The 27,458-nt window shown below is 40.2% G+C and overlaps 1 protein-coding gene across 5 annotated transcripts; it reads right to left on the reverse strand.

The window, feature by feature from the left end:
• Positions 1 to 2,568: 2,568 nt before the first annotated feature.
• On the reverse strand, positions 2,569 to 27,458 carry SLC25A24 (solute carrier family 25 member 24). 5 transcript variants are annotated; one of them, XR_010072271.1, is made up of 12 exons: positions 27,151 to 27,458; positions 16,321 to 16,447; positions 15,741 to 15,828; positions 15,171 to 15,282; positions 12,384 to 12,542; positions 11,882 to 12,034; positions 10,601 to 10,708; positions 8,740 to 8,907; positions 7,468 to 7,618; positions 6,599 to 6,792; positions 3,520 to 3,603; positions 2,569 to 3,060 (listed from the first exon to the last, which is right to left on the reverse strand). XR_010072271.1 is itself a non-coding variant. In XM_063344087.1 (11 exons), the coding sequence occupies exons 1-10, from the start codon at positions 27,334 to 27,336 to the stop codon at positions 6,614 to 6,616; spliced, it is 1,431 nt and encodes a 476-aa protein (XP_063200157.1). In that variant the 5' UTR covers positions 27,337 to 27,458; the 3' UTR covers positions 3,955 to 6,275; positions 6,599 to 6,613. The 5 variants fall into 5 exon arrangements, 4 of the variants coding, with proteins under 4 accessions (XP_063200157.1, XP_063200156.1, XP_063200159.1 ...); XM_063344087.1 differs by lacking the exons at positions 2,569 to 3,060; positions 3,520 to 3,603 and adding an exon at positions 3,955 to 6,275; XM_063344088.1 differs by lacking the exons at positions 2,569 to 3,060; positions 3,520 to 3,603 and adding an exon at positions 3,957 to 6,018.

Here is a 27,458-nt window from a genome sequence, read left to right on the forward strand (position 1 = left end):
GACATCCGAGAGGAAGTCCTTGAGAAGCTGGCAGAATTACTTGGAGGGGGCTGAGGGAAGAAGACCAGAGGCTGGGCTGCAAGGCGAGCTCCTGGAAGAGTCACCTTCAAAGCTCATCTGGGTGAGAGAAATCCTTTTCAGCTGGAGAGCAGTGGCAAGTACGAGGGAACGCCTCCTCGAGGAGCACTGCAGAGCTCACTGTCCTCATCCCCCATGGAGCCACGGGCAGTAGCCATAAGAAATGGGATGCAGAGATGTTGCTAGGGGTGCCAGTGCTCTGGAGCACCCATTGGTGTCCTGCCCGGCACAGGAAGGATTCTTGCCCCCAAGGTTAATCAGGCCAGGGGAATATGGCCACTCTTGGAAGCCCCTGAGATGGCTCCAGGTTGGGGAGACTAGGGCTTAGGCATCTCTTGGGAGGCATGACCAGCCTGCGGGACGAGGAGGCAGGTCTTGCTCACGTGCTCAGGGAATAGCCGATTGCCAGCGCTGGGGTCAGGAAGGAATTTTGGCCCCAGGGTAGATTGGCACTGCTCCCCGGGGCTTTTTTTGCCTTCCTCTGCAGCACTGAGCATGACCACTTGTCAGACCTCCTCTGCTTCATATTGCCTAGGTTACTGCCTGCTGCTCAGGCACCGCGAAGATGGCCTCTCATGCCCTGCAGCTGGGGGGAGGAAGGCTTTTTTTTCCCCCCACACTGAGCTAGCAAATGGCCCTGGGGTTTTTTTTGCCTTCCTCTGCAGCATTGAGCAGCGCCCCTTGCCAGGGCTCCTTTGGGCCCTTTAGGACAGGAGCCTGCTGCTCCTGCTCCACAAAGGTGGCCCTGGTGTCCCGCATCCGGGGGAAGGAAGCTTTCTACGCTGCCAGGGTGGCCCCCAGGGTGCCCCCGGCAGCTGCTTCTTGTCCTCTGTAGCATTGAGCACAGCCCCTTGTCAGGGCTCCTCGGGGCGCTTTTGGCTCGGTTCTTGCCGCCTGCTCTTGCGCCTCCAAGGCACCACTCGTGCCCTGGCTCTCTCGGGCTCTCTTGCCCACTGCAAGCTTGGAGCGGGAGCCAGCTCTGCTCTTCCCTTGGCTCCGTGGGCTTCTTGCTTGGGCAAAACAGCCTCTGCTTGGAAGGGCCCCAGGCTTGATGCACCAGCCACAGCTGCCACTTCTCAGCTCTCCCCGCGGGCAATACAAGCGCAGGGCAGGCACAGGAGAGCTTTTCAGGCATCGCTGGCCAAGAAGCACAGCAGCGGAGCAAGTTTGGGAAGACAAAATTATTCTTCTAATTGATAGAGTCTTACTTTGGAAAATATTCCACGGTACCACACACCTCTTCTTCTTCTTTTTTTCGTGTGTGGTCCGTACCAATGCTCATTCTTCCAAGTTCTCACTCTTTGGGAAACAGAAAGTGCTTGGCCTGTATTCCTGCTGCTTCTTTCCGTGCCTCTGGCTTCCCTTTGCCAGGCTGCAAGGGATGCTTTTTCCAGCCAAACTCAAGAGTACATCAGCCTGCTCCTGGCTACACCTGTGCAGTGTCTTAATGCTTGAAAGCATGGGCTCTGAAATGGAGTCAGAAAAAAGAAAAACTAAAACAAAACCAAAAAAATACTCACAAAACCCCCCAAAAATGAAACAAAAAACTAAAGAAAGAACTAAACCCAAAGCAAACCAAAAAATGCTAAAATTAAGACAAAAAATAAAACAAAAAACAGAAAACCCCCCAAACCAAAAATACCTCCAGAAATAAAACAAAAAAAAAACCCCAAACCAAACAAATAATGCTCCCCAAAAAAACCCAAGAACATAAACAAAAAGTAAAACAGAAAATAAAAGAAAAAGTAAAACGAAGTGAGAGTACAAGAAGTAAAATAAAACAAAGTAAAACAAAACAAAACCCTTTTTCCACTTGTAACCTTTGTGTTGTGTGTCCTTGAAAGTGGTTTTGGAGCTGAAAATCCCCTGGTGTTTCAGGCAAAGAAGAGGCTCATTGTTATTCAACTCATGGGGAGGGGAAGGGGAAAGGGAAGGGGAAGGGATTGGGCTGTGTTACGCCTAGAGTTCTGCCTGACAAGTCCTGACCTAGGCCTGAGGGCTCCATCCAGGAGAGCAGCTCCCTGCAGTGCAGGTCCCAGGCCCAGCCAGGGGACAGGGGCAGAGCCGGGCACACCTACAGCATCCCCCCGGCAGGGACTGACGGCCCCAGGCTGAGCTGAGACACGGCGCCTGGGCCCTTGGCAGCAGACGCTGGGCGTGGGGGTCCCAGGGGAGGCCAGTCCCAGCCACTGAGGCCTATGAGCACCCCCAGGACCCTGGCAGGAGGCGGCTTGTGCTGCTCATATGGTCTCCTGGGGACATTGATGGCTGGCCACTTTGGGGACAGGAGTATTGGGCCAGATGGACCTTCGTTCTGAGGGAGTACTGGTGGTCTCAGGCTCTTGTGTTTCAGTATCTTTTTCCGAAGGAAACACCACAGGCATTTCTAAAAATGAGTACAAGGAGGAAAAAAAAAAAAATTAAAAAAAAAATCCACGGGGAGGTGAACAGGTATTGCTCACCTCAAAAATATTTGCCAACCATTCAGTTGAGGAGCACGTCCTGCCTCAGACTGAGGGCTTGATCTTTGAGCCTCGCTAAGGTCAGAGGTGTGGGGTTTTGCCATCCTGTGGAAACCCAACTAAACTGGAGAAACACAGAAGGCTTGAAAACCACACTTCACACATGCTTTTTTCAAATTTGTTCACGTGATCCGATTATCCCAAGATGAGGCACAGCTCTCACCCGCATCAGAAGGTACGTGCCTCCATCCCACAAGGTGAGAGCGCCAATGCCTAGCATGGGACATGGCTGGCCATTCAATCCCTTCTGCCAGGGCAGGACTGGGAAGAAATGTCACCAGAGATTGTCTCAGCAGGTACTGGTAGGGAAAGGAGGAGGCTGCCCAGAGACGTGGTGGAACACCTGGACGCGTTCCTGTGCAACCTGCTCTGTGTAACCCTGTTCTGGCCAGGAGGGTTGGACTAGATGATCTCCAGAGGTCCCTTCCAACCTCTACCATTCTGTGGTTCTGTAAATACACTAAAAATAAAGAAAGAGGCTTGAAGAAATGGTTGAGATACTCAGTATTCTATTGCCCTTGGCCAACACACAAAAAACTTGAAAATGATAGGAAAAATATTTTTATAAGGGAGTCCTAAACAGGGTGCCTGCCTACATGTTCTTGCTACCTCAATGTTATTTAAACTTAAGCCACATGCGGTTACAAGCACTCTAGAAACAAAGGTACTACATGCATTGCATATCTAAGCTGTTTTAAAAGCCAAATATCATACATGCTGCCTGTGTAATAACTCCTATACATCAAAAAAACATCTTATCAGAAGCAGTCTTTGATAAAAAGACTGCAGAATTCAGTTGCTCAACAGGCTAACTTGAAAGCAATATTTTAAATGCCTGTGCTACATTTTGTAAGTTTAGTTTTTCTTTTTGGAGGGCATGGGGGGACATTTAACTGTCATCTTCGAGAGCACACCTTACCGCTTGATCACCATGAGAGAGATCATTCACTGCCCAGCCTTTCCAATTGCAGAGAATTTCCAGTTAAAAGCGTCCTTGCTTCAGCTAGAATTGAATGTCAGATTGTTCATTTAGACAGGAATCACACACTGAGCATCTACCTCATCCGTTATTTAAAAGGAAGCTTCTCAATCTTACATTACAAGAACTGTATTTGCAGGAAATCAGAGACAAGAAAAGCCACTTTAATTTGTTTACAGTTCTGTTTAACATTTGAAGGATTGATGTGGGAAACTCACGAGGAGTTGTCAAAGCTGGCTACCGAGTATGCTTTTAGTGGGATAGCCATGCTACACATGCAGAGTAAATTAAGTCGATTACCTTGAAAAGATTTTATATTGATCCTTTGACTAGCAGTTAAGATTAACATCAAAGCAAGATAAATATTAAGAATACAAGCAAATATGTTTGTCATTATTAAGAGTTGTGTCATGCAGCATACACAGAAGCAAATTATGGTGTAATACTCCACAATGAACAAGCAAAAATATTAAATATTATGTGATCTTCCATTAAGCGATGAGACAGCTAGAGTTTTAAACAGGATGACAATTGACTGATGTCAAACCAGGTTTTCAAATATTGATGTAACAGCAGAGCATAGGATAGTCTCAAGGTTATTTTTAGATAAATTACCTTCATTTTTTACTTTGAGTATTACACATATAGTGCAATGAAAAGCGTCATCTGTCTATCAGGCCACGAAAAAAAAAACATCAGCACACTCCAGCCAGATAAGGAAACAAACATTTATTAGAAAACGGTAGTTTTATAGAGTTAAAAAGGTAAACATATGTTTAAGAGACAAAGAATACACAATTGAACACAGTCATCATAAAGGCACATAATGAAAAATTAAATTTGAAAGACCCCATCTTTTCAACATTTGAAAACATCATCACCGTAATTTTCAGTACTCATAATGGCACTTGCACACTATAAACAAAATGGAGCAAGTCTAGAAGATAGACACTGCTGAACTCATCTCTGCATCACACACACACACACACAATACGTTTGCTCATTGGTCACAGTCAAACAAAATGATTAGGAACTGATCTCACACATCCCACAAAGGTAAAAGAATGTTGGCAAAACCAGGGAACATTCATATCAGAAAGGCATTATACATAGGGATGATTTGGATAGAATGACTTTTTGTTTTTTAAAAAAAAGTGCAAAGTCCAAGGTTTCCCTAAAGGGAAGGCCAAAAGACACAGCTAAAGCTGCCATTTTCTGAAGTCTGATAGAACAACATTTTACAATACAAATTTTACAGAGTTGTTATATATCAGTTTATGGAGAATAAATACCAGCCACGGAAGCACTTAACACAGATTTGCATCTGATTGCTGTTTGAAAAATATAGCCCAAATAGTCTTCTGTATGCGGAACAAGGGAGGTTCGTGTCTGCTTGCTTATTTTTTTGTTAAAAAAAAATAAAATAAAGAGAATTAAAAGAGAGACCCTTAATGACCTTACAGGAACAAAGTTCTTCCTTCAGTAATGCAATTGCAGGAAGTGGCCTAGAAGCAGTTGCTTTTAGAAGGTCAAGATAAGTACAAAGATCATCCCGAATTTACGAAGATTAAGACACCACACATTGCAGAAAGCAGAGAAAGAGTAACAAATGAGTTCGGCAGGAATTGTTACTCTATTTCAGTGTTCAGGCCTGAAGGCAACTGAAATGCGACACCACCACCCCCACACACACCACACAAAAAAGGAAGTCACTTTGGAAGTACTTGTTCATGGGAATACCTACTTTCTACATTGAGGAAGTGCTGCTTTGGTTTTTTTTTGAGGAGCAGCTGTTTCTCAAGCACTAACAAGTTCTCTGTGTGTGCTTTGCTCACTTCATTAACAGGAATCTGATGGGCACCTGAGATCAGCAGTCCTATTTGGTCACTTGGACAAAATACTTCTGTATGTTACTCTCTGAATTTCACACGCACAGCCAGCGTGGACAGTAGACTGTGAGGGAAAGAGGATTTATCTTGCAGGACAAACCCATAAAACCTTTACATAATAATGCAATCCTCTATTAGCTAAAAGCACATAATGGACTGTAGCCCTCTGAGTAAGGGAAAGAACATGGAGTCTAAAATGAGAAGCATTTCTCTCCCCAAGGCAGCTATGATGAGCTCTGCTACTGGCTGTATTACAATCACTATCAGCTTAGTATTGGATCCACCACCCCATTTTTAAACAGTAACTTGCACTTGTATGGAATGGATCTAAATAACCAAGCTTTTTCTCTTCCTGTATATTATGATCCTACAAAACATGCAGCTGTAGCCCAAAGCTTGTCCCGGTGATGGTGCTAACAGTTACAAGCGCAATGAAAAGCAGGTCCAGTGAAGCAAGTTATGAAAATCACTGATTGCATTACAAAAATACCGTGTAAATCCTTTTGAGGTATTCTGATACCATGGAACAGCAGTTTCTCAGGCTCCTACCCTTTACAATAAAAAAAAAAAAGTTTAGCCTGAAGATAAAGGTGATGGGCTACATTTTAATGTGTTACTCCATCCTTGTCTGCATCTATGATCCTATTTTTTACAAACTTAACATTAAGTGTTCAAAAATAACAATAGTAAGTGCTTACTTCTAAGCATGCAAAATGTTGCCTGTGAATTGCTTGAGTATAGGCAGCATGACAAAACAAAAAGTCACTTTCATATATTCAGTATCAAGGCAGTATAAGTTTCTCCTACCTTTGGTTTGATCCAAGCCAAACACACATTTAGAAAAGACAAATACAAAAAAAAAGCCAATGAGTAAAATACACATGATTTCCTGAAAATAGAATTATATCGTTGATTTAAAGATAGTTTCTTGATTTTTTTTTTTAAACTCAGTGACATTTTAAAGTGCAACATAGGTATCTGTTCAGAAATGGTGAATTAGAATTCAAGAAAGTTTCTTCCCACTTCAGAAGTTGCAGCATCTCTCCACAAAGATCTGTCCCTAATTTTGAGAGCAGATTACTTGAGAAATCATTTTTGTTCTGGTGTTTCCAACATTAGAAGCATCTCACCTTTTTTCCTTCATTTCATGCTATTCCCAAATTCTGCTTCATTTTTTCATATACAACATAGCTGATGCTGACAGCTGGAAGCACTTTCATAAAATTAGGGGCTATGCCCCTATAAAGTCCTCGGATTCCCTCTGTAGCAATAATTCTTTGAAAAAGACCGACCATATTTAGCTGTGGAGCTCCTTCCACTGAGGCTAGAACAAAAAGATAATGTGTTATACAACAGGTCTAACAACATTAAAATGCTTAAGCAAGTATTAAACACCTGGGTGGTGAGCCTACCAGCACCTTTACGGCATTTGATTAAAACTGAGTCCTCAGAGAGGGGAGATCTCTTTAATACCAGACATTTCAGAGAGATCCATGTGTCTAAATCCCACCAAAAAGCATTATCCACCTACATTCCTTTGTAAATCTAGACTCCTATCTTTTGCGTCTGTGCACTAACCTATCAAGCAAAAATCTCAGCTATGAAACCGTCTTTATGAAACATCCTCCAGAGCAAACATTGCTCTCTACTTTTGCAGGATTATGCAAGTCCCTTTCATTTTACCTCTAAAATTTAGGAAACAATCTAACTTTTGCAAAAGTGCTCCCAGACTATGACAGGAGCTCTATGTCTAGTAGTCTTGTATGGAACGTGGCTCTCAGCACACAGAGCACTACTGTCTGAAATGTTACATCTGAATTAGGTATGAAGAACAACGTTGGGTGCAATAAGAAGGGAACAATGTTAAGAAGAATTTTCTGGGTAAGTGCTTAGTTTTCCAAATTGTTTTTTTTTATTCCCATGTCCCTGCTACAGCTATCCCACATGATACAATTTCAATGTGACCACACAGAAACATTCTCAGTACAACAGGACTCACCTTGAGCCTGCATGCGCGTTCTGATAAGAGCAAGAGGGTAACTGGCTAACTGCCCACACGTGCTGGAAACAGTACCGCATCCCAACAATACAAAAACACCTGGGTTAGCGGAGCTTGATGCATAGTGTTCTAGCCATGTACTCTTTAAGAGCTGCCAAGATATAAAAATAAATAATAAGACAAGAGATCTGCATTCAAGAAAGTAAACAAATACATCTTTATTCATAAGAAATCTTATAGGCTCAGTCCTGAAAAGCACCAATCTCACTATGCCAGTCCTACGTGCTTACTTCTCAAGTGCACAGGTCGTCTTAGCACATGGGTAAGGACTTTAACCAGACTATAGTAGTTAGTGCCTAGAAGAGAAATCTTTAAGAGATCCAGCAGCAGGAACAGTGCCCATGCTCTAAACCTGTTAATACTTTGCGGGGGAGGAGGAGGGGAACACAACTCAGCATGCCAAGGTTCAACAAAAGCTCTCACAGCTGCGCACCTCACCGCATGCAGAAACCCTAGAAAAGAACTTCCATAGTGCTTCAAAAACATTTGCTCGAGGAATTCTGCTGATTACTACTGTGCTGTCACAAAAAGATTTGTCTAGACTAGAAAAAATTTAGTCTCTGCATCTGGGTTACTTAACACACTTTGAAGCAACACCTAGCATTTAAGCTAAATAAAACATTTTAATTGTTGCTGATGGGTGTAAGAGGTACCAGCTCCTCTTGAAAGGAAAGGGAGCAGTGTTTCAAGCTCCTCACAACAACTGTATGTCAGCCACAAAGAATTCTGGTGACATGCTCAGACACACAAGGAATTCAGGTTACTATAATCCAGTTATAAATTGGAGTAAACAGCAAAAAAATGTATTAAGTATCACAAATGCAGGATATGTAACATAATATGAATATCCTATCCCATTTTTTTAGCATATAATATTTGCTATAGAATGGGTATGTTCCAGTCCAACAGAATTATTTAACTATGCAAATATGTTGTATTGCCAAGGTCTATATAACTCTGCCTTATGAACAGATTTCTTGTTTGGTACTGCTGCATGTACGGGCCAACTGGCACAGGCACTCCTCCAGGAGGGGCAAACAAAGAGAAACACTGAAGTCTAGTAAAATTAGTGGAAATTCTCATTTATCTATTTTATTGTAATACTACAAGCATATTACAAATCTAACTAATGATACAAATAGTCTAAAAAATATTTATCCTTTTTGTAAATTAACTAATGAAAGCTACATGTGTTCAGTGATCTAAACTCACCTCATAAACAGCAAGGTCAATGCCAGCATAAGGAATTATACCCAGAATATTTGGAACATAGCCTTTGTAGAAGGCCTTTACACCTTCTCTTTTTAAGATCTTCTTAGCACAGTCAAACATCCCAGAATATTGCCCTGTTTTACCCACAGCCAATCTGGTCTTTAAAACCTAAAGGGGAAAAAATAGTAGCCTTAATTACATACCTATATTAACGTATTTTATAAACACAGGAAAACACAGTATCTCTCTGTTTATTCAGTTGTCTGGAACTGCTTTGACTTTTGGTACTTCAAATCTCCTTTGTGATGACTACTATTAAGCCTTTGTTAGCAGTAGGCTTCTTCAGGCTTTATCATTAGTGCAGAGTACCATACATACTACTTATACACTAGCTTACAAATTATTAGCCTTTTTAAATTGCATTTTACCTTTCTTGATTAAAACAGGCAGATTTTTTGATCAACTTGAAAGCAACAGAGCAGGCAATATTTAATTGAAGCATTAGCTAAAGAACAAGTGAAAGTATTAACACACTAGCAGATCACACTTCTGATCTGGGAACAGCAAAGCATATTAAGAAAATAATCTTTCAAAAAGCACAACGCTTTGAGAGGTAGTTAAGGGATACAAAGATTGTGGCTCACTATTGAAACCCAGCATCTGATTACTATTGCAAATAGGTCCATACAGCACCTTAGGACAAAGAAATTAATAACAGTATCCAAATGAAACCACAGAGGGAATTTCCTGAGCAAGAATTTGGCCTAATTTAAAGACTCAGTAGACTGCAGCTTCCTCAGGAGTTTCCTGGCACTTTGCTTTTCTCTTTTATTTAGAAACACCCTAAAAAAAACACTTCTAGGGCAGTATTATATCTTTGTTAGGAAGATCAGAGCATCTTATTGTAGAATAGTTCACCTGTCTCCATTGATCAGTGTAATCCAGACAATCTACATAACATTTCAGTTACTTTATAACTTAACCCATCTCTGTACTCAGGCTAGCTGGGATTCAGGGGCTCTAGCAGCAAGGATGCTATTTAAAGAGAGATCATTGTCACTGTCAGCAATGAAACCAGCAAAGTTCTATTCCTACTGACACTCCTCTCTATGGAAAAGGTATTTAGGTTACATTTTCCACTACTTCCAAATCTTGATGTTGTCATTGGTTTAATCCCAGACACAACATATATTCCAGTTATTTGCACAACAAGATAAACTTTCTGGGGAACCAGCAGTAAAGGAAGTACATCCTACTTCTATTTAAAAAAAAGCAGGATGTGCAATAGCTACCCTAGAGCAGTTAATATATTAATGCTAGTTAAATTGCAACATATGTAGAACAACATACAAATACATCCTACAGAGAAAAGAGCGGCGAACCCACCCAGCCTCAACTGTAGCTGTTTTATTCTCCCTCCACACTGATCTCCTAATCAGACCCAGCTCCCAATCACAGTGCAACAGAACTTCATCGGTTCTGCTAGACAAGAACATTCCTTGCTAACGTACACAGTGGGGGAAAAGACTTATGCCCAGTTTAGGAAGTAGCTTGAATGTGTACTTAATTTTAAATGCGTTCTTGGATTATTTTTCCCTGAACTAGGTTTTATTTAAACTTTGCTTTAGACAATACTATGCAGCCAAATATATAGAAAAATGAAAAGTATCAATTAGAACACAATATATTCTAAAATGACTAGTACTGAAGTTCTGAAAGGCAGTACAAAGTAAAAATAATTTAGGATACAGGAATATAGAGGAATTCCTATAATACTTTCAAGAGTAAAATGGGTTTTACTTTGGATATCAACCAGACATTTGGCAGAGTCTCCAATGGAAGCAGATTCTCTGTTACTTACCTCCATGGGATAAATGGAAGTTTGTGCTGTTGCTCCAGCCAAAGAACCAGACACAAATCTTTCAATGGTGCCTAACTTTCCATCATCCTTAGTGAGTATCTTCTTATACTGTGTAGTTATAACACATAAAATAAACATAACACGCTTTTTAGGAGAGGCAAGAGTTACTACGAGGCAGGAGCACAGTACAAAATGTCTTTTCAAGCTGTACTTACTTTTTCATGTATTTACACTTACATTTACCAACCTAACAAATTTAGCACTACACTCACTGCAACTCTGTGGACAGAGATTCTCAAGAATACAATAAATACTCCAGCCCGCAAGAATCCTTTACATTAAACACCTCAGCCACCACAACACTGTCAGGTATTCTACAAACAGCCAACACAAGGGTACCCCCACTATGGTCCCCAGATCAGAAAGAAGAACCCAAATCCCTTGCAGATCCAGTTCTCCAATCAAAGAATGAAAGATCAACTAGCACCACCGTTCATAGAGGCACTCAGAGAGCTGTACATACTGTGTCACTCAAGACGGAGACATCATGACGCAAGAATGTGCCATCAGCTCCCAAAAGGCAGAGCAAGAGTAAGGAATAATATGCTCAAAAGTTACTCTATCGCATCAAAATCTGCTGTTCAGTCTTAAAATATACCAAAGTTTACTTGCCTTTGTGTTGCTTTTATTTCACAGTTGTAAAGAGATGTGCAGTATGTTCATTTAGTCTTACCTGAGGCACTAGCAAGCCCCACAGAGGAAAAATAAAGATCATTTAACTACACCAGAACTGGAGTTCATTTTCCAAAGGAGGATTAGGCCTTAACATGGTGCTTAAAGCTGATTCAGAGGTAAATATAACTCTGAAATCCAGGATGAGGGCATCTTATATAGCACCATATTTGACTTTAAAAGAATCCTGTATAAGTTCAGCTAGCATAACGTCCTAAGTTTTTGGTTGTTGTCACTTTGAAGCAACAAACTAGATATTAAGGCAGTCCTCCAAATACAGCTATGCAGACTGAAAGACAGTTTAAAATCTATGACAGATTTAGTTTATTTACACTGCTTATAATACAATAGCAAAATCTGCCTAATACCAAGTATTCTATTAACAGAATAAATAGACTATTTTAAATCTGAAAGTCGCTCTAAATTACTGTGACAAAATCTTCAACCGTGATAAGAACTCCTACATAATACAACAGTGCAAATAATGAACAGTGAGAGTGATACAGTATTTTATTCACCATTATTGTCATTCCTGATTTATCATCCTACCTGTTCATAAGCCCAGAACTTAATAGCTGTTTCAGGAGCTATTTTCACAACATTGACACCATTTCCTCTCCAAAGGGATCGGATGCCACCTTCTTTCAACATTTGCTTAAAACCGCTGGCTATATTCATTTTGTTTGATTTTGAACCATGAACCTAAAATAAACCAAAGTCACAGTAAAGAACACTGCTCTGATTAGATTGTAAAACTCATCACCCAAGTGTTAAATTGCTTAAATATATCAACAAGCAAAAACACATCCACTATTGAAAAAATCTTATTTTAGTGGCACAAGTACTATAATATCTTGTTTACATTTTTGCCAATATGACTATGGAAAAGACAACTTTTATGAACACAAAATATGGAAATTGTCAAAACATAACTATACCTCCTGAATTTAGATACGGTATTTGGCCGCAAATACAGCTGTTTTCCGTAACAGCTCTCTAAAAACTGAAGTGATACACCAGAAACCACAAAGTTCTTGAGCATTGCACCTACCTGCATCATCACTTTAAGGCGATCTAACGGTGCTGTACCTGTTCGAGAGACAGCACCAGCCACTCCTCCTGCCAACAGCTGTTTCCACCACTGTCCAGTCTTTTTCTCTTCCTCCGTGAACTCATCTGGAACAGTCAAACTATCTCCTATATCCAACACCTATTAGAATCCAAAGCAAAGATGTGCAAATAACTATCTCATTCCATAATCTCAATTTTATCAACTGTTCTAGTTCCAAATTAACCTACCATCAGAATATGTAAATAAAACGCTAGTTAAAAATAAAAAATATCACTAATTTCCATTCTATAATTAATTTGTTATGGATTGCTACTGCTATTCAACAAACAGCAACTTTTAATGACTTCTACATAGAGATTGAGTAATAACACCACAGACCCACCATTTCAAAGACTGCACCATCATCATTAAAAATTATGATAAATTTCTGCCTTGAGTACGGCCCAAACAAAGACATTCTGTCATGATCGGTAGACCTTTACAGGCGGCACTAAAGCTCAAATGCTTATATGTCGCAGCTAACCTTTCACCAGACAGCCTTCTGGGATTAGTTTGGTAATCTCCTAAGGATGCTAACAAGAGATTTCTCTCTCACTCACACATATATGGGATTTCCCATTTCCTCCCACCTGCCCTAACACTTTAAAGTAGCATTTTTATAGCTGATATATTGGAGTAGTCTATTTCCAGTAACTGCTGTGTATTATTTTACAAAATAACAAGTTTGACTAATACTTTACAATTTTTTTTATCATCAGTTACACTGAAAGACACATTAATGACTTTTTTCAGCTATAAAAGTTTGAAATTTCACTAAGAGGTGCATGTTTGTAACACCATTCAATTCAATCAATGAAGAACATTACTATAGGCTGTAGCAATAAAGCTGTCCAAGACATGAGACTGTGGAATCTCACACATCACTTAAACTAGTCTCTGCTCTACATGTAATTTATAACCATGATATATGAGGAAAAAATACACTGTAGACAATGCAAAGCCAATATCATGCATAAATTACACTTATAAAGAAGCAAGAATGTTTTAATAACTGACAAGTACTGACCAGAAAGTGGGTTAATTGATAAACGTTTTTTTTTAACTACTGTTGATTTTAATTGTAGACACTACATCCCTAATTTATGCTGTGTTCTCTATCTGCTAAGTAGACTGAATACTCTCTTGGTCATCTGGAACACAAGAATTGCAGGATGCAGATTATAGGTGTTGCCACTGGACAAACAGGATAAGCACCAACTACTCTGGATACTGAACATTGAACAGATTAATTGAAAAATCCTTTCATCTTTCTGACGTTTGTGGTTTCCAAGTCAGGTGTCATCAGTTGCTCAACTACATGGAATCATCAAAAGATCAATCAGAACTCTCAAAATATAAATTCAGTGTTCTTAGAGATATTATGCATATCTACCACAGTTTAAACCTTGTGTCTAAAAAAGATAAATTTGAGGGTGTTTATAACAGAAAGGCCACAGCTACCAGCTCATAATAATTCTATGCTAATGCAGCTATCTGCTTGGAAGAGTCTGACAGCAATTAATATTTTACAATAAAAACAGAAGTGGAAGCACTGTCAACACCAGCCAGGCATGTGAGGTCTCACATCTGCTCTTATCTGAAACACCAGCTGTGTTGCTGTGTAGCTGGATTTTGCTTGCTGTGATAACTGGGTCATCAGCTGACTGCTACACTGGAAGATCACAAGAGACTTTTAAAATTGTTTCTTGGTGCTAACTAATGACATTCCATAATAAAAAAAAAATATAGAAGTTATGTTTAATAATAGTAATACAAAGGATTTTATTAAAGCAAAGGGGATTTTTCCACTAAGTAAGCTGGGACCAGTACTATCTGATCTCATAGCAGTGCTTCAAGTGCTTTCTTCAGCAAACAGGGATCTAACTCCCTTTTCGCAAGCATTTATGAATTGAGGTTGTACAGTGTGAAACACTCAAAGCTTTCAGATCTCATAAACTGGTTTTTTATTATGGAAATGTTAACTAGTCCCTGAAGATACGAATGGTCTCACTATATTCAAATAAATCTGTCTTTACCTAACTTTATGGATCACTCCAATAATCTACAGGAAGGATATTTAGCAAACAGGATTACTATTGGTTTACTTACCTTATTATTTGTTCTTAAAAGTTAGTCACTGAGGTGGCAAGAGCTCCATTCCATAGTAACTTAAAAAAATTATCTGCACAGTGGATAGCCTATTGCTGTATATTCTGTCGTTCTCAAATGAAATTCTATAGCCCAAGAGAATGTGAGGACATGTGCACAGAAAATCATCACTAATGACACTGATGATTTTATGATAATGATAATATTACTATATAAATGCAAACACTGAACTAATTTCAACATAAGAAATAGTTAAAATGTTTCTATAATTCGTTTCCACACATCAAAAGCACTGAACATAAGAATGTACTGTAATGTGAAAGGAAGATTTAATATTGTGGTTGTTATCTGTCTGTGGAACATCTCCAAAGGAAGAAAAGGTTTCCTTCCTAAGAATTACTGATAATTATTGGCAAAGTTTAGATGAAGCTCTTTGTTCAGAACAACTATCCTGCTTGTAAATGGGAGAGCACAAAGTGAAAAGGAAAATCAAACAATCATAAATACACATATGCTTAAAATATAACAACTGTGAAGCTGTTATACTCTATATTGCCAATTAACCCAGCAGAGATGAACTTAAGAGCTGCACTGAGACAAAAGAAAGGTTGAATTTACCGTAGAATGTTTCCAATATCGAATTATTTCCTCAATGTCTGTAGCTGGGTTGAACATAAAATGATCTCTCCATTCATTCCAGTCTACTGTCATTGTCCCATCAGCATCAATACTGAAAAGAAATTGAACTATATAAGGAAATAGTAATTGGGGTGGGGTTTCATTGCATTTTTTTATTATTATTATTATTATTATTATTAATGGCCATCACATCAGCGACAACTGACTGTAAATTCCATACGATGACTTCAAGGATGATTCTGCCATGGCTCTTCAAGTGCATCTGACATATTGCATTTAAAAACATAACATAAAAGTTCATTCTATCAACAACATTTACAGGGAAATGAGATAACATTCTCCTCCCCGAGCCAGATGCTCAAAGACTGACTAGATTTACTATCACCCAGGAACAGATGGAATATGTGAGAATTACTACAAAGGCACCACTGAAGGTACCAACACCTTTCAAAGTCATAATCCCATTTATCTTGTTCTCTGGATTATAAAAAAATAATAATTAACAATACAAAGAAGCTTAAAATACTTTAAGAAATAGTAATTCCTGACCTTTGCAGGATCTTTTCTGCCTGTTTTTCTGAAATGCTTATACCCAATATCTGGAGGGACTGGACAACTTCTGATGCTTCAATTTTTCCTTGAAACATTAAAAGAAAGATGACACATAGTTAAAACGTGGATCTTAATACACTTAGCACCTTGGAACTCGCTACATTCCATTGTAACACCAATTTAAACACAGATGGTGTATTTTGATTGTCTACTACAAGGACTGAGCGAAGATGAGTACATTAAAATCATGCAACCAAATGAGATGCAAATATTCAGTGAGTTAAAAACTATTTTATCTTAAAAGATAACTTTGAAACTTCCTTATAGTTTCTCCATCTGGGGAACAAAGGGCCCCAGATCAATGGATCTGGAAGATGATAGAAAGAAAAAAGACTATAATAATTTATTATTTCAATCTATAGTAAACTATAATTACAATCCTATAAGGAAAAAAAGTAGGATTTCCATATTCACAACTTTTTGTCTCCAGTTTCAACAAAGAATATAAAGGAAGATAACTTTTAATGCACAGTTTCTTCAAACAACATTTAAGCAAATAAAATAAATCAAGGCATACCATCGTTGTTTTTGTCCAAGCTCTTAAATGCCAGTTTCATCTTTTTCTCATGATCTTTAAGATACTGCATAAATTCTTCAAAATCTAGCTGTCCATCCTGGTTAGTATCTCCAGCTTTAAAAATTTTCTGTTGAGAGAAAATTCAGCATTTGACTTCTCCAATTACAGCAGGTCACAAAGCAACAGCAGCATAGCACAGCCCTGGCTTTAAAAAAAAAAAAAAAAAAAAAAAAAGAGAGAAAAGAAAGCATCATATCGGTCACTTCGGGAGTCAAATCAGGAAAACACCTAAGCATACGCTTCAGAGCTGTATTTTCTTTTCAGAATTTAACACACTCTCAGTATTTTCATAAAGAGACAAAACATTCAGCAGCAAAGAGAGATATAAGAAAGCATTATTTATTATTTACATAGCTTTCCTTTTCAAAGATTTTAAGGTTTCTTACCAGCACTGGCAATTTACACCTACAGATATCAAATAATTTGTGGAGGAGGAGGTGGGGGGACAGGACAAAATCATGAAAGAGAACAACTTTAAGCCTGTGACTTTCCTGGTTATACATGAAATTTGTCAATATGTCAGTAAAATTAAGCAAAATACAGTCTTAACTATCCTCTTTAATCTAGTGGTCTATTAATTATGAATTATAAAGGTAAAAATACAAACATCAATTAAGTATTTAACTGCTGACCAAAAAAAATACAAAGGCACTTCCATCCCTGAGGGTTTGTGAAGGCAGGGCTTTCTGCTTCAAACTGAAACCCTGACAAAAATTCAAAACAGACTTGTAACAAAGAGAAGCACAGTTGTCTTCCATTTTTGCATGTGTTTCCTAGTAACTGTCCTGCAGATAAGAAGCATCTACATGTAAAATTAACTACAAGTTGAATGCATGGTATACAATTCCAGCACTGGAGGAAACAAGTCTGAAATACAGCCTAGGCATACGCTTCTCCATCTACAAAGGGTCAGAACACTTTACCGTCTTTGTGTGTGAAAACATACTTTTTAAAAAAGGGAAATTACAGCAGCCCCTGTCAAGCATCAGCTGAGGCTTGTCTTCAAAGGCAAAGCCCTGAGAAGAGCAAAGCCCAGGTTAAAAAGCGCTGCAGGATTTATTATCCTGGGCTTTACACCACAGCAAGGGCTGCTCCACACAGGGACGGCAGCAGAGAGAGAGCAGAGGGGCTGAGGAGAGACAAGGTCCACAGGACACCAGTATCACCTCTTTCCATCCACTCTCGCACTTCCACTGCGCTGCCGTCTCCTCCAGCAGGACGTGCAGGGAAGTCCACCCAAAACCCTCCTCTAGAACACAAGATTTAAGGGGAAAGTTTGGGCATCAGTCCCTGTGGTTTCCCTCAATGTGTGAAATCCTGCTGGGGCAGCACTCTACACAAGATGGACAGGAGACCAACCTGACAGCAGTCTCTTCATCGATTTGCAGTAAGTTTCCGAGCACTTGAGGGTACACATAAAGCACGTGCCAAAAATTCTTCCAAATATCTTCTGTTTTGCAAACTGCCTTGCACAACCATAGTTTCTGAATAAAGTAACTCTCAACAAGATTTGCATGGCTGTTCTAATCTGCAAAATCTGTTTTTAATCATTTTGTTTACTCCACTATAATTAGCATAAATCCTCAAAAGACCAAAGTCCAATAAGTTCTAGCCTACATAAACTAAACATAAAGGAAGTTGAAAACTCTGGTGTATTTGTTGCAGGTGTCTGAAAAAAATTTGAAGACCTCTGAATACATTTATGTTGCCTCCTTTATCTTTCCTGTCTCTCTACTAAAAGAAACGTACTTTAATGTTTAATCTCAAAAAACCCAAATTGGTAAGATTATCATATATTTCTCAATGGAAGGGAGGAAGATGTGGTACTCCACAGTGAAACAAGAAGCAAATTATTTACCTCCCGTAGTACAGCAAGTTATGCACAATAAAATCAACTCGATTTACTGCATACTCAGATAAAGGTCTTTGGTATCAGCTTAGAAAAACAGTGTTCTTAGTACACTTAGTACACTCGTAAATCCAGATTGATTCCAATTTCTATTAATAACCTGTCAACAAAAATATGCTTATCAATTCAGTTTCATGACCTTGCCAACATGGTTAAGGCTGTTCAGAATTTCCCATTACGAAAAAAATAGTTTACATTTACTTAAGTTTATGGATGCAGTCCTGACTATGACCTTCTAACAGGAAATTGAGAAAGGCTTCAAACAAAGATATTTAAAAAAAAAAAAACCACAAAAAACACCCACTATTAAAAATTACTCTAGCCAGAAAAGACCCCCCCCGCCAAGACACTTCAATCTCAACTCCACATATGGCACTTCATACCACAGGATCCGAGTGTCCTGCAAGACTCCCACAAGGTACTGAGAAGAGATAATTTATGTGGCAGTCACACACACATTTTGAGTGAATTCTAATCAACGCAAATTGTTACTATTCCCTACTGCTACCCGGAATGACACAAACAAAAATGTAGAACAAGGGAAGTGTTGTTTTGTCTCACAGATATGACAAAACTTTAACTAAATTCCAATTACAAAACCTCCACTGCTGAGGATGACGTGAGCCAAAGAAAACGGAAATTCCTAGGAGGTTTAGAGAGCTGGCAATTAGCAAGTGTGAAGGGGGCACCTTTCATTTCATCTGCCAAATAAGCGGATTTTATATTGCAACAACTAGAAAAGGATAAGCACATACTCTCCATTCCCCACTTTTTTTTACAGTTATTTTCCAGACTTCAAGATGGTCTCAGCCGCTCTCAGCACAGCAGAACAGAAGCAACAGGGAACAAAAATGTATGCTTTTCGTCAGCACGCACACACATTTTTCTCACATTACAAATCTAAAAGTTCATGCAAACAAACAAAAGCCTCTTGCTGTCTATAAAATGTACTAATTATGTGGCTGTTAAAGTTTCAGATTAAAACCAGTAATTTGCAAGTTTGTGGAACAAACAGGAGCACTGAAAGGAGCTTGCCTTCCACTTGGAGGGCAGAAACTCCCTCGTGGGGGATTATATTCTCCATGGGCACAGCCAGCAGGAAAACACTGGATTCTGCGGCAAACTCACTCTCAGGTACAAACTGCCCATTCACAGCATCAAATAATAGTTCAGGTTGGAAGGAATTTCTGGAGGCCATCCAGCACAACACCAGCTCAAAGCATGTCTAATTAGATCCAATTAGATCAGGTTGCGCAGGACCACATCCTATTGAGTGTTGGACATCTCCGAGGATGGACATTTCACAGCCTCCTCAGGCAACCTGTTCCAACATTTTGTCACCCTTGCTTCAGTTCAACAAGGAGCCCAACTCTACTGTTCTGCATTTAATATACTACCAGATTTTGCCGTTACAACCACCTGTCACTGTGACACTTCCTGGTTCACCAACTTCTCTGATGGAGGAGAACTGGATGCATTTTAAAATAGGCATGCTTACAACAATAGAGCAGGAACCAAACTAGATGCCAGTTCTTGCTTGGAAGTCCTGGGAAACAATGGTCAGTGTGCCTGCCACGTAAAACCTGCCATTCCTTGTTACAGACTGACTGTGGGATCACCTCACCTTTATGTAGGCCCAGCCCCAAGAAGAAAATGTTTATTTTTCAAGGTGTGCCATTTATTTTCGCATTGTCTAAAAACTTTAACCCCAAGCAATGAAGATAATTCACTAGATAAAATGAAATGGTAACCACATAAAGAATTGTTAATTACAGATAGATATTAGGAAGACTCTTTAGATGATCTTTCCTTTCAATGTTACAGGCCTTCACACATACTGACTACAATGCTCCTGTGCTGACCTTTTTGGTCATAACACTGCTGCCTTTTTCTTTTCTCCTTTTTTATTTTTTAATTCTGCTACTTTTGTTCTTTTTCTGCTGTATATTTTGTTAATACAGCTGCTTTCAGAGTCCTGCACAGCAAGGCAACACCAATGTGAAAGGCCACAAGTAGACTAAAACACTGAAGAATTTTATTTTTAAATTTCTAGATTATATAAAGCACGTTACAGTGTTGAATTCCTACTCCTCCAGGAGTAGGAAGACCTCTGTATTTGGTGTGGAAACATAAGCCACCAGGTCTGTTGAAAAAAAATCAGAAGAATTACAGACAGGCTTTATATACACCTAAAAATCCTGACACTCCATAAGTGGCCTGATGAATTATTAGGTTACTCTGTGCCAAAGCTATGAACTTTAACACATTCATAGCTACAAGGTAAAGACAGAGAAAGCAAGCTGCTAGAAATCTTAATGCTTTTATGTAGATTTTTCTTTTAAATTCACAGTTTATTTTTTATGTTACTCTAGTATCATTATTTGTGTATTGTGCATAAGCCTTCACATTCTGGTTACAAAACTGAATTGTGCATGAAATGTGAGGCTGCTCCGTACAAATGGTTACCAATCATCTATGGTTGTTATTACCAATCATCAGCTTGTTATTCCAGCTAATTAATATAATGTAAAGAATATTTAAAAGGAAGTGATCCATCAAGAAGTTACTGGGTGTTTCTGGCTTCCTATCATGTTATCTACAAGACACAAGTAAAAAACCAACACTTAAAGATACATAATTGGTGCAATTAGCAATTCATTGTTCTGCAATCTATGACTAGAGTTCCAAAGGGCACAATTACAAATACTGCATAGAAAAAGCACGAGCACCACAGTAAGAACAGCATCTTTGGACATTCACAAGTTTCACATTTTCTTTTAAAACCAGAGGTACCATAGACAAAACCAATCACAATATTCCCTTCTCCTCTTCTCCCCTTTTTCTATTCTTTCTCCCTTTGCCTCCAAAATAATTAGCTCCATTCCATAGCTCTGCATTCTACAATTTTAAGTTATTAGACTGTAATCTTATTGGAAGCCAAATTCAGTCACAGGTCAAGCATATGCAACTCTTCCCTCTTTACTGGATACGTACCCTGCAATACTCAAAACTACTGTTGTCCTTTTCCTGTCTATATCTGCCAAGACTACACAACTTTATGACACATGATGATAACCCAAAAATCAGCAGTAAATATTATTAAAGTCAGTCTTGTCAAACTGCATCAGTTGGGAGATAAATCCAGCATAAAGGGAAAGGGCCTGAGGATGTGTCCACACAGCATTATACCCCAACCACCGAATCCACATAATACAGTAACAGACTGGACTGACACTCAGCCTCCAGAAATCCTACAGAACATTGCAAAACAGTCATTTGCACCGCCTGAGCACCACTCTTCCCTGCAACAGGAAAGCACTAGCAGCGGTCTTCTCACTGCTCCATTTCAGGTAACAGAATCTCTACAAAACAAGCCTAAAAAGGAAGAAATGCAAGTCATGAATACACTCTCCAATATGCCTTGCAAGAGCTGCTCCCTCAGGACCTGGATAAACTCTCTCAACTCATAGCTATGAATTAGATTCCAAGAATCTGAAACAGCATAAATGGGAGATGCAAACTATCCCTTGTACCTTCATTCATCATTCCTTGCAATTTACACTGGTGTTTTTTACTTTGAACATACTTGGTAGACTGACTTTTTCCATTAAATAAGACTCTGCTACAAAGGCATCCCCACCTTACAGTCATCTTAAAAGATTTACCAGTTTACTTTGTTTCTTTACCTGGGACACACTGCTGTCCCAAGACGAGGATAAATTTCAAAGCAAAGCATTTCAACATGTGGTTAAGAGATCTTCCAGGGCTGGGGGTTCCCATATTTGGTGCCTGGCATTCTTGCACTTTACAGCAACAAGAGAAAGAATTAATCACTCACTGTACCCTGTCATTGTTCAGGAAAAAACCTATCAAGTTAGTATTTTAAAAGAATAATCCTTTTATCTCCTTGGATGTTTAAGGTGTTATGGAAAAAAAACAATTTATATTCACCTTGCTCTTTTATATGGAGACTTGGAGACTACAGTGGTTAAAAGCTTCTGAAGCTGTACACTTCAAAATTAAATTATGACTTACATGTTTGCTTACAACTGAAGTCAGATATATTGCTGAAGATGTTTGTGGTATCTCACAATTAAGTCCCCATAATCAGACATAATTGTAACACCTATTATGACCTGAAAAGCAAAGTTTAAAGGAACTAAGCAGCTCCAGTTTTCTACAATCACATGATATAACATCTGTTTTGGTAAAAAGTTGGAGATGCTTTTCTACTCTACATCTATAGTACCTGTTTTTGGCACACTATTAAGGTGAGAGAAAGCTTCATTTCACATAAAGAATGATACACAGATATGAAAGAGATTAAGCTTATAAAACTGTGAATCTGCATATCACATATGATAATAATTTATAAGAGCAGATATCATTGCAGAGCAGATTGAAAATGCCCGTGTTTCTTCTAGGAAGTTGTTGCCAAAGTAACTAGTGCTTTTTGTATGCTTCCAGACAAGCTACAACACAATGAAGAGGCTTCAGTTAACTTGGTCCACTAGCCTTCTAAATTTTGTCATGTAAGAGAAGTTATCAAAACTAAGAAAAGTGCAAAAATCTTAATAAAACAGTGAAGAAATATTCCAGGAGATTTTTAGCTCAGTCACTAAACAAGTATGTGCTTTCTGGGCTAAGAACGGGTACGATAAGTTCAAGCTCTGAAGCACTATCTAGCTGTAGTTTTCAGAGGCCAGCAAAAAGCACAGAAGGAAACAATACACACCTGGCTCCATTCTCACCCATTCTCGCATTGAGAGGCAGCGCTCTAACCCAGCACAGAGGCCTGCCTTGCTTGATGGAATTCTGAATTTTCTTTGGTTTAAATGCAGCAACACACTTCAAGTGTTCTGAGTATTTTTAGACTTTGTTGGACTAAAATTTTCATAAACAGAGTCCATTATTCTAAACAGACCATATTCCAGTTGCTAAGAATTTAGTCTCGTCGGGCCCCATTTCCACTGCACAGGAGTCTCATCTCACTGTTTCTTCATCTAAAGGATCCTTAACATAGCCAAAGACTTACGCCAAAACCTGACAGAGAGTCAGTCCAAATAAGATCATTATACTGTTTCCAGAATGTAATTAATCATTTCAATAACATCTTTCTACTGCTAGCTCCAGGATTCCACGTACAAATAGCACCTGAATTTGAATGCTTGGCTGTTGCTACCCCAAAGTGAAGCCTGAAATATGGTGTTCACCTCCTACAGGTTTACTGTAAGGATTGATTGCAACAGAAGGAAAGGGGGAACAAAAATAGTACTTCATATAACTCACACCATTTATGGTACTCCCGCCTAAGAGACTCAGCATTCTGAAGACACAGGATGAGATCATTGGAGATCTGATCCCAGCATCTATTTTGTGTCTCTACTGGACAACTCCGCTAACCAAAGTGACTGTACAGTAGCTGTTAATGTGGCTTGTAGAGCACCATTTGATACTGTCACCACACTGAATTCCTTCTTCATAGGAGTTGACACATTACGTCAGGAAACTTTTGTAAAGCTTTGCAAAGTTACCCATTCCTGGCGGATAATATACTACACTATAAAAGAGGAGTCATCCTGGCAGCCTCTAAGCAGCACACATTTCGGATTTTCCAGTGGTTTACTTTCGTCTGTCAGATACTGACAGGAGGCAGGTCAAGTAGAACACAAAGTCAGGAGCTTCTGTCACATTGTGCTATGATGTCCTGCTATGCAGAAAAAATTATTCTTCCTTAGAGGGACATGCAACTTACCTCCAAAGCTTGCCACGTGGTTTCACATCAGCTCTCCTATCTACAATGCTACTTTGCCTACGAGAGTCTTATCGTACGCTAAACATTAATAAAACTGCCAAGACAACTGATGAAAGGTGAAATAAAAAGAGCATACCAGTAGTCTGTTACTCAAATGGACAGCAGCTTTCTATCTTTTAAAAGCATACGTAGTCCTTCTAGTGAGGAATTACATTTGAAGAGAAAAGAGGAAAGTGCTAACACTTATTTATACCGTGAAAGTGACAACGTACAATGAAACATCTGACTTCACAGTGAAACACAGTAACACTCACATGGTCCCTGACCAGTAGTTAACCAGGAAGCAGCTGTGCCGGCCCCCCCACCCTCCCAGAAGTACAGTGACCAACACTCCCATGTACGTGGATTTCATTCCATGCAATGGAAGCCTGCCTTTCATGAGTATTTTTGGAAACCAAACCCAGACCTGCAGCTAGAATATAACAATAGTGCCAGGCCTGAGACCCCGACCCAGCCATAAGGCACCAAAGCCCACTCTGCTTTCAGATACTCCAAGGTCTGCCCACCCCATAGTGCCATCATGTCGGCAGGGCTGAGCAGTGGCTAATACTTTGTGTAATATTTCCACATCTCATTTCCTTACTCATTAGTTATTAGCAATTACAAGACTAACTCTGCCTCTCCAAACATCAATAGATGATTCAATATCTGACTTAATTAATAAAATACCTTTTTGCCAGGTAGTAAAAAGACATCTTACTGAATTCAACATCACTTTAGAGCTTGAAGTGAAGTAAGCGGGAGAAGGCAGCTTTGAGCTGCAAGAAAGTACAGGAAGCAGATTAGCTACGTAAAGACAGGAAAGAAGCCAGAGGCAAGTCTTACTGAGGCACCCTTATTAAAACAAGTCTAGTTATTAACAGTTATGTATAATCAGGCTAGTTTCTAGTTCAAACCATGCCCACCATTAAGTTTAAAATAGTGAGCATATAGAAGTTTCAGTGCACTCCAACAATTCTTCCACCCCTCTCAAACGTGCAACATGACTCATGGCTCATTTTGTTTACTCTGTGTTTCTTAAGCAACTGAGGCAGCCAGTTCCTGTTCTCCACTACATCCAGGTAAGTCTAGCTTATCTCTGTTGACTTCATGGGTTTCACTGCTAGTTTACCCTGTTACAACTGAGAATAATTTGACAGATACCCAGATGTGCACTGTTAATGAAAGGCATCACACCGATCGTAGAAAGAACTTGGAACTTGAGTTCTAAGTTGCTCAAATCTTAAGAGACACACCACCTGTGTCAGACTTTCCGTGAATTATGTGGGAAGACCACCCCTGTTAAATGTCAGAAAATCAACTGGTCACCTGTTCCCCTGTTGTGCACTGTAAGTAAAAACACCAAATTGTTACAGTCAAACTGGTACAACAGGTTTTCAACAATGTGTATATAATGCGTGACTGAAGTTCACAGCTAGCATGCTCCAATACTGACAACTCTCATGGATAAGCAAATGGGCCAAACTATCCCTCCTTTATATACCAAAAACCGAGATCAGAAAATATTGTAAAGATGATTTTGACCAGAAGTAATATCGAAGTGAAAGCATGCTTTCATTTATGCTCTCATATAAGCATCGTTCAATTCAAGAGGTCTGCTGTATACTTTTCCCTTAAGTATAGGAGATGAGAGTTAAATATACCAAAAAGAGGTAAAATAGAGACAGAATAACGAGACCATGGGAAAAAATTGGCAGTGTCCCACAATTAGTATGAGGTCAGTGAAATTGAATTATTGACCCAACATTATCTCTTAACACTGCAGTCAAAATTTAAGTTCACTTTCCTGAAGCTTTTTCAGAAATTATGCAACAGCTAATACAGGTGTGGCAGTGGAATGCCATCTAACCCTTCTTTATCCTGAAATAAAGAACAGGACTGTTACGGCAATAGCTCCAGCACAGAACTCACCTGTACCTGTTCAGCCTAACTGAACCTATGCGTGTCATTTCAGTGCAGACTTGCCTTACCACAGAAATACTTAAGCCTACAGAATTGTGCATAAATGATTTTGTGCATAGAAACACACAGAAGCCTACAGAAATTGTGCCTAGTCTGATCCCTGGGGATTACTGAAAACAACTAGAAAAGAGAAGTTTCTCTTCCAGGTACGGGTCAGATTTGCTAGTGTAACTCAGCATCACACTGGAACACTTGATGACTCAAGTTTTACTGACTTGTGAAGTCATAACATTGATAACAGGGCACAAAGGAATGTAATAGTCCAACCAATGAGTCCAAACAGAGTGCTGTCTGTTTCATGGTTTGATGGCTGCTGTTACATGTGTGGATTTTTAAATAGAAGGGCGCTGGTATCAGGCACAGCCCATGCCAAGAATAATCACTTCCATGTCCGTGTGTTCACGAAGACCTAGATGTAATAACTAGTTCTTATATTGCAACCTACTGTTATACAGATTTACTTATCTACTGCCCAAAGCAAACCTTAATTTATCTGACCAAGATTAGGCATAGGTGGAGTGACAGACAAAAACTGTACATGACTATCCTTTTTATCATGCTGGAGGAGGAACACGCTATAAAACATCACGCAACAGAGAATTAAAGGAAGTCAAAAGTCGACGCACGATGAATAAGCCCGGCCGTGCCCACCTGGCAACAGAGCCGTACTGCCCGTAGCGTTTGCCCTGGGGATCCTTCAGCTACAGCCCCGCGGCCCCTCTGTGCAACAGACAGTTATACAGACGCGGGCACGGCGTACCCGGGAACGAAGAAGGCAAGGCCCGAGGCCGACTTAAATCCAGGAGCGGCCGAAACCCTGGAATGCAGCTCCCGGGTCCGGCGCAGCCCCCGAAGCGCCGCCTGGGCTCCGGGGCCCCAACGGCAAGCCCCCGCCAGGCAGCGCCCCGTCCCTCCCGGGGCTGGGCGGCGGGGATGAGGTGGCCAGGCCGCGCCTCGCCCCCACCACGGCCGCGGGGGGCCGGAGAGAGACCGCTCGGCAGTGGCTGCTCCACCGGGAGGCAGCGCCGGGGCGAAGCGGCTGAAGACAGGGGAAGGGCCGCCGCTTCTCCCGTCCCGCTCTTACCTCCTCCGCCTCTTTTCCCAGGGGGATGCCCATGGCCCGGAGGCCCGTCTGGAGCTCGGCGATATCCACCCTGCCATCTTCGTTGAGGTCCAGCTTCCTGAAGAGATTAGCGTACCGGGAGTCGCCATCCCTGTTGCCGTCGCAGGCGGCCGCCGGCAAGACGAGGCCTCGCAGCAGCTGGAACATGGTGGGGGGTGGAGAGGCCGTGCGGTAGCGGGCAGCGGGACGGTCGCCCCTCAGGCTTCCGCGGGCTTGGGCGCGGACGGGAGGCACCGCCAACGCCCGCAGCTGCCAGAGGAGGAGCCGGC

Source organism: Chroicocephalus ridibundus, chromosome 8 (assembly GCF_963924245.1).
Source record: "Chroicocephalus ridibundus chromosome 8, bChrRid1.1, whole genome shotgun sequence".
Classification (NCBI taxonomy): domain Eukaryota; kingdom Metazoa; phylum Chordata; class Aves; order Charadriiformes; family Laridae; genus Chroicocephalus; species Chroicocephalus ridibundus.